This window comes from Electrona antarctica, assembly GCF_951216825.1.
Source record: "Electrona antarctica genome assembly, chromosome: 16".
Taxonomy (NCBI): Eukaryota; Metazoa; Chordata; class Actinopteri; order Myctophiformes; family Myctophidae; genus Electrona; species Electrona antarctica.
This window is the reverse complement of record NC_136797.1, coordinates 40362482-40370602: the sequence shown is the minus strand read 5'-3', so window position 1 is coordinate 40370602 and position 8121 is coordinate 40362482. Positions and strand designations below refer to the sequence as shown.

The 8121-nt window shown below is 41.4% G+C and overlaps 1 protein-coding gene across 1 annotated transcript in view; it reads left to right on the top strand.

Moving 5' to 3' along the window:
* npr2 (natriuretic peptide receptor 2) overlaps positions 1-6767 on the top strand; it is a 95719-nt gene extending 88952 nt beyond the window's left edge. The window contains exons 18-22 of the mRNA XM_079525096.1: positions 957-1025; positions 1520-1694; positions 2993-3091; positions 5959-6050; positions 6482-6767. Of these exons, the coding sequence (XP_079381222.1) occupies positions 957-1025; positions 1520-1694; positions 2993-3091; positions 5959-6050; positions 6482-6544 (498 nt within the window). The 3' untranslated portion in view covers positions 6545-6767. The remainder of the gene's footprint in view (positions 1-956; positions 1026-1519; positions 1695-2992; positions 3092-5958; positions 6051-6481) is intronic.
* The last annotated feature ends 1354 nt before the right edge of the window (positions 6768-8121 follow it).

Below are 8121 nucleotides of genomic sequence, written 5' to 3'. Positions count from 1 at the left end.
TGTCAGTCTACAGATTTTCTTCAGAATATGTATGTCTCAAACATTTTCAAGGACCCCCATAACTCTGAGAGTGTACAAATGGAACCAAATGCACCCGTAAGGGTCTATTTGGTTCCATTTGTATACTCCCAGAGTTACAGACCTGTAATGGTCATCTAGGGCTAGCTAGTTTGTGTACTCATGTTGTATGTCCGTGGCAAGAAAATAATAATTTTGACAAAAATGTTCACCACAAGCCAGCATGGCTCGTTGTCGTTGATGATTGAAGTTTCTTTTTATTAGGATAAACCCCTTGAGAAGTAGTAGAGTAGACAAAACAAATTACATACTTGTCTTACATATATGGACAAAACAAAACACAACACACAGACAATAACCATTATGAACCTTGAAAAATATCACAGCCTCAGGATAGCATAAAATCCAATAATAGAAAACATTTTTAAAATACTATGTTCAATACAGTGAGTGCGAAATAAATAATAATGGATTGCATTTGTATAGCACTTTTCCAAGTGCTCAAAGCGCTTTACAATGGTACCGTCCATTCATTCATAGATGATTCATAGGAGGTGAAGCGGCGAACGGTCGACGCCAGCGTCCTCACTTCCAACATTCACACACCAATGGTGGCGAGCTCACACCAACCGACTCATTGGAGGCATTGTGGGTTTCAGTGTCTTGCTCAAGGACACTTCGGCATGTGGACAGGGGGAGCCGGGATTTGAACCACTGTCCCAGGGATCATTGGACGAATTGGCTCTACCTCCTGAGCCACAGCCGCCCTATTAATAATAATAATATGATGGTTTTGATGGTATGATGGTAGATTTACAGATTTACCGAACAAGAACATACAACTTCAAAGTAAAAACTGTACTTGCACTGCCTTACCTCTAAAAATGAAAATAGAATATTCAATCAATCAATCTCTCTGTCTCTCTCTCTCTCTCTAGGTTGTGACAGTGCTCAATGACCTCTACACGTGTTTCGACGCCATCATTGATAACTTTGATGTATACAAGGTAAGTCCCGCATAACGATCTATAGAACTCCCTCTGTTCTTGGAGGGGTACCAAAAATAGCAGATATACAAGCTCACAGCATGTCATGTGTGCAGTGCCGCAAGCTTGTGAAATGAAATGAAATGATTACTATATTTACCCAGGGTATCTGGGCTAAGCTCAAGAACTTGTTTCCAGCCAGGCCCTGCTCATAGAACATTTCATCGTAGTGGTTCAATGCCTTGTTCAAGGGCACTTCAGCGGTGGTAATTTTAACGTGTCGGACCGCTGATTCGAACTGGCGACCTTCCGGTATCAAGACCGCTCCGCTGCCTTGTAGAGCTGCCAATTTTGAACATTGTAGAAAAATCCTGAAAACACAAAGCATTTTCAGATGGCGGGTCAGGGATTCGCGGCCAAATATTATATACCAAATATATTGCAATGTGGGGGTCCTCGGGCCACGAACTACAAGAGAACTACAACTGTAGTGCTTTTTGTCTGTGTTCCACTAGGTGGAGACCATTGGCGATGCGTACATGGTGGTCTCCGGGCTGCCGGTACGGAACGGGAAGCTCCACGCCAGAGAGATCGCTGGCATGTCTCTGGCCTTGTTAGAGGAGGTGAAAACATTCAAGATCCGACACAGACCGAACGACCAGCTACGCCTCAGGATAGGAATCCATACAGGTAGGAGTATAGGACCATTACTCTCCTTGTGGCAGAAAGTAACTAAATACATTTACTCAAGTTCCAGGGGGTCCCCAGCAGATTGATTGATAGTTAGGGACTGGTCATTATTTAAATAGGAGGGGGGGGGGGGGGGGGTGCAGATGTCTCCCGCAGAGCTGCCAATTATCTCACGCAATGAGCATGAGACACACGCAATTGACAATTGACGTCAACTCATAAAAGTAATCCGGCGACAAGGGCAATTAAATTAGAAGTAGTCCCAGCCTTCCACATTAAAAACTGCACTATGCTTGTTTCACACAGATTTTATTTATTTGCTAAATAGTTACTGTATCGATTTTAAATCATTGAATCGTATCGTATCGCCATAATGAACCAATATCGTCCATGCATCGTATCGTCAACCATGTATCGTGATACGTATCGTATCGCTGTTAAATGTATCGTTACACCCCTAATATATACATTTCATTTTCATTTCAACCTTTATTTAGTTCTCGGAGAACACACTGAGGGCTGAGACCCACTTTTTCAGTACAACACATACAGTATGTAGAACATTCAAATTGGACTTTTTTCAGTTTGGGCCATCCCTATGAGGAACCAAATGGACCGCTAGGGGTCCGCTCAGATTAACACTTAGGGTTTTACATTGTAGATTTTGGGTGCTAGAAAAAACAGGGTTCGTGGCTCATTGTATGTGAAACCGTTGGTCCTCGAAATGGAACAGTTTGAGGAACACTGAGCTAGGGAGTCCATTTGCAATTGTTTAGACTGGGTTGACGAATGCAGGAAGTTTTGCCTCGCTCTGCGGGACACATTTATTCTAAAGTAATTTATTAGAGGGTTTTTTCCCATAGACTGTTTGCGTTCATAGCGGCAGTGTTTATGCTCTTCGTCAAACACTTGACTGCAGCAGATGTGGTGTGTTGTAATCATAGATCTGTCCCTATCACACCTTATATGATCCCATTTTATTCCACTAAAGCTGAAACTAGACTAAAACTACAACTTTTCAGATGACTAAAAATATGACAAAAACTATATAATACAAAAATAAAAAAACATTTTAAAATAATTCAAATAGCCGATCTACATCGACAGGTTGTGAGCTAGTAGATCGGCTATTTAAACAATTTAAAAAATGTTTTTCAAAATAGTAAAAAAATAATAATTAAAAGGCAAATATGTTAAGGGATAAGCTATGGTACTGACAAAAATAGGGCTGTATGACTAAAACTAAATCAAAATGCTGTCAAAATACTGTAACTGACTGCATGCGTTATGTCTTCTAGGACCTGTCTGTGCAGGGGTGGTTGGTCTGAAAATGCCCAGATATTGCCTGTTTGGGGACACGGTCAACACAGCGTCTCGCATGGAGTCAAACGGAGAGGGTGAGTGTCCGGTAACAAGAAAGATCTGTTTCATTGTTATGCTCTCTGTCTGTAGCTCTCTGTGGGGGGTTGGGGTTTTATACTCAACAGCAGGGAATACACCGCAATGTCACATTCTGCCATCCTGTTATGTGGGGAGAAAACACATTATCCACAGTACAGACAATAGCAAAAGAGTTGTTGCTGTTTGGTATTTGCAAAACCCTTGGTTTTTATCATTACATTAGGGAATATAGGGTATTGTTGCTGTTATTGTTCTGATTCAATGGAGTTGAAAAATGTACGTACCGTATCCCCAATTGACCATAGCCACAGATTACGTTACGGTATTTGTCAAATGAAAGATAACATTTTAATTTAAATAGCATATATTCATTTTAATATGAGTTTGCCAAGAAAAGAATGCGGCACCACACCGCCTGTCTATGTCAAACTGGACAGCAGCCACTCGCTTCCTCTGCAGCTGACAGAAACTTCTAGATAGATGAATCCTTTTGCTTGTTGCCTGAGGAGGTTCAGTTCAATTCAAAACAAATGGAGTAATCAACTATTTAAGTGAAACATGTTCACTCGGTTTAAAAAATATATTGAGTTTGAGACTGAATAGAATGATGATACATCAAATGTATACAGCGCTTTTCTTAGTACCCAAAGTCACTTTACAAACAAACGAAACAAAATAAACAACTTTATTAGGATAGAAAGTTAAAAGGCTTGTTTAGCGTTTTAGCCTTGAGCAAGGGGGGTTTGATGATTGTTGTTGTTATTACTTGCGCAAGCAGATCGCGCAAGTATTGTGGTCGTGTTCGTATGAATGCACGTGTATGCTCGGAGGTATATGGAGCAGCGGTGGCCGAACGGTTTGCGGAGCGGTCTTGTTATCGGAAGGTCGCCAGTTCGAATCCCCGGACCGGCACGTTAAAATTACCACCGCTGAAGTGCCCTTGAGCAAGGCATTGTACCCCTACCATGAAATGTTCTATGAGCAGGGTCTGGCTGTAAACAAGCATCTCGAGCTTAGTCCATTCACCCTGGGTAAACAAAGAACTTTTCTTTGCTATATATACTGATGTTGATGGTGACGTAATCAAGATATGTTTCAATGTCGGGTTATAACTGGCTGTCAATGGTGACGTAATTAGGATATGTTTCAGTGTCGGGTGAATTAAAGGTAATGTCTGTATGTATACATGTATGTAATCTGAAACCTATCTTTATTACGTCACCATCGAAAGCCAGTTATAACCCGAGATTGAGACATATCTTAATTACGTCACAATCAACATCGGTATATATACCTCCGAGCATACGCACATAAAAAAGCCAGCCGTCCACAGTATAGTACTTTCAACTTACAACTTACATACTGCAGTGGCGTGCACAGACATTTAGAGGGGCAGGTGCTCAAGGAAAAAAAAGGGCACCTTGTGCAGCGCGTGGAACCGGCCGGTTGCCTAAATAGTGTGAGATTTATAGATTATGGGGACTAAATAATAGATTAGAAGCTTTTTATTAAGAATTGATCAATGTTTTTTTTTCTTTTTTTTTTCTTTCAAAAGGGCACATTGCCAAAAGGGCAGGGGGTGCTCTAGCACCCCCTAGTGTCTATCTGTGCACGCCACTGACATACTGTACATGTATACATACTGTACGTTACCCAACCTATATTGAAACATATCGTAATTACGTCACCATTGACAGCCAGTTATAACCCGACTTTAGTATTTAAATTCCAATGTTTTACTGAGAGGCTGAAAGTTTGTAGCGGTCGACAGAGTGCAGTTCCAGTTATTATTTTATTTAGCACTAGTGTTAGGACATGGTGGTTGTATAATATTGTGAGTGACTCATCACGTGTATTGATTAAGTAACAACGCACTTCCTGCATTGTGCCTCCATTGGTAAATAATTGATAGCACTTATCCAGTGCCGCGCTGCACAGTGTGAAGCGTCTGAGACAGTAGTCGCAGGACAACTCTGCATGGCTGCCATTGATTGGACACAGCCATAATTATTAGGTTTACAACACTAATGGCCTCCAGTGTCAGATCTCTGCTGGCATTTTCCTTAATCCATTGAGACCTGGAACGCATCCATGTCACGTTAGCGTTTAACCACATTAACCATTAACCCATTTTGGGGCGGGAACCCCTTTTGGTGTTTTAAACATTGTTATAATTTAGCTATTGAAAAATAGCAGATCTACAAGCTCATAGCGCGCCACCGAGTGGCGCGCTATGAACTTGTAGATCTGCTATTTTTGAAAAATCGTTAAAATGTGCCTCAAATCTTTCCGAAAATTGTCATGATTTAGAAAACTTTTTTTTTTTTAATTTCGACGTCAGGCCTGAATGCGTTAAGGTTCGATTTATACTCCCATCGCATAACGACGGTGTCATTGGATGAAAGGAACAGAACTTCAAGCTGGGAAGAAGCAACACTGTCATGCAGTGTTGATTTCGTTGACTAAAACTATGACGGAAAACGGGAAAATGTTTGTCGACTACCCTTTTTCACTGACGAAAACGAAATAAAAACTAAGCTTTGATGACTAAAACTGAGACTAGATATATTGACAATTTGGTCAACAAATAAAAACTAGACTAAAATGTTAGAGAGGGACTAGTGGAGAAGTGATCCAGTAGAACTAAAAGACATTTTATGTTTGGTTGCGCTCGGGTGTTGTGTTCTGAAAACGCATTGTGAGCTTGTAGATCGGCTATTTTCACTTTGTTTGAACTCTTTATTTTATTTCTGAAAACTTTAACCTACTATATAATGAAAGTATGGATGCCAGGTTGACTTGGTGTGTGTGTGTGTTTTTTTATTTATTAACACAGTCATTGTTGTGGTCCTGTGTGTTGTAGCCTTAAGGATCCACATGTCATCAGCGACCAAAGAAGTTCTGGACGAGTTTGGCTACTTTGATCTCCAGCTACGAGGGGATGTAGAAATGAAGGTGAGGCCCACAAATATGTTGTATGGAGGTTAAATCTTTTGTTCTTAAGCAAAGTTAAGCACCTGATTGGATACAAAGTGGTATAGAGTTGTCCTTTAAAACACGTCAAGGACCCCCAAATTAATATGAATATGTGTATTACTGTAGGTGAGAACCTTGTATAAGCCCTTCATGTGTTTCCTTATGTCTGTGTATTTTAATAATGTTACCTTTGTACTGTTTTTATTGTGCAAAAATAAATAACGACAAAACAAAAAACCCAAGGACTCAATCAAACTCAAGGAGGGGGGGGGGGGGGGGGTCCCTGGACCACTGCTTTAAAGGACAGGCAGCCTTTGAGAGATATAATCTCCATACCCGCCCACCTCCCACCCTCCACACCACACTTGGTCTACACACTGATGAACCTATTGATTTCTGTGTTTTTACAGGGCAAAGGCAAAATGAGAACCTATTGGCTTCAAGGGGAGAAGACCGATGTGTATGTTATCTGAGAAGCCGTTGCTGATAGCGGTGCGGTGACAGCAGCGAGCAGAGTGCAGACGTCCACATGACTCCCTGCCGGGCGCAGAAGAAGCCACTACTTTATTTGTTCTAGAATAAGTCCCTATTGGTGATTCCCCCTACTGGAAGCATGTGAGCAACGCTACCGTTTAAATCTGCAATCTGGAAACCTCCCCCCCAAAAAATGGGCCCTTTTGGGTCTGTAACATAGACTGTTTTAAAAAAAAAGAAAAAAAGAAGATGGACAAAGGGAGCTGTGATGTCACCCATTGGATTCTACAGACCCGTTTTGAAGCCACTATTTCAGCGAAATTCAAATCCGGCATCTTGGAATTTCCGGCCCCCGGAATGGAACTGGAAACGAAACAATAAACTGTTAGGTGGAAAGGCAGCGAGGGCGGGTCTCCACTTAGTAGAACCAATAGAAGCCCTAGAAACATATTACCTACTTTATCAACATTTTTAATGGGACCATAATTTACAAAAACGCATATCTTGATAATTGAAAGAAGACTTGAAACTAGCAACTGAAAGCAAAAAGGATCTATGACAATGTTTACTAAGGCAATAAAGTCAAGTGTAAAGTCCGGTCAACTATACCCATTGGGGTTTAATGGAATGAAACGATTTCTGCAACCAGCAGAAGGGGAAATAGCGGCACCTTTAGGCTGTGGACCCAAATTTGGTTCCACTTGCTCGCACTTGGAGTTAAAGCTACATTCAGGAACTTATTTGAATGAATACAATGTTATTTTACTCAATCTGTGTGGTAGCGTATGTTAATACAATATAACTAGCCTGGGAGGCATACCATTTTCGGGTTTCTCATCCGGTCGGGAGCGGAAAGAACTTACGTCCTGTTGTAGTCACTGGTTTGTAATCATCAGGCCGGAACCACCTTCCGGAGCCAAAATTACCCAAAATAATTCCCCCGCGATCAAGGGCATCATCGTTTTAGGGGCCTACCCAATGAAAAACATATACTATGAACCTGATATGTTTATTTGAGTACTTCTTGGAATAGTTTGTTTGGTATCCATCTTTTATTCCAACCTGTAGTGACTGGCGAGACTAAAAACAAACAGGTGAGACCAAAACAAAGCTACACCGAAAAACAGGAACCACTTTATTGGAACCAGAGTATTCTTTGTTTTGTTGTTCTTTCCGGTCTAGACCGGATCACACGGGGCTTCTCCGAGGTGGAAAGTCTGGTGAGTCTTTCTGTTGAGCCATTCAGACCCTGGTGTCTGCCTGGTAGATCACCTACCGGACGACAAGTAGCCCTGCCAGAAGCTCATGAGGCCAGTAGCTCTCCCCTGGGACAAGCGGCGGGGGATTCCCTCTTCAACGAGCACAGCGGATGTTTCTGACCCGGGTTTGAATCCTGGGGGTGTTGCGGTGAATTCTCTCCGTTCGGAGAGGACGCCAAATTTACGGATTGTGGCTTTAAAAAACAGAAATGAGGGAATTCCAGGTATGTTTATTACCTGCTAATATTATTAAGCGCTAAAAGACAAAAACAAAAGACATTGTAAACGTTTTTTTGTTTTGTTTTGGAGGTTTTTTT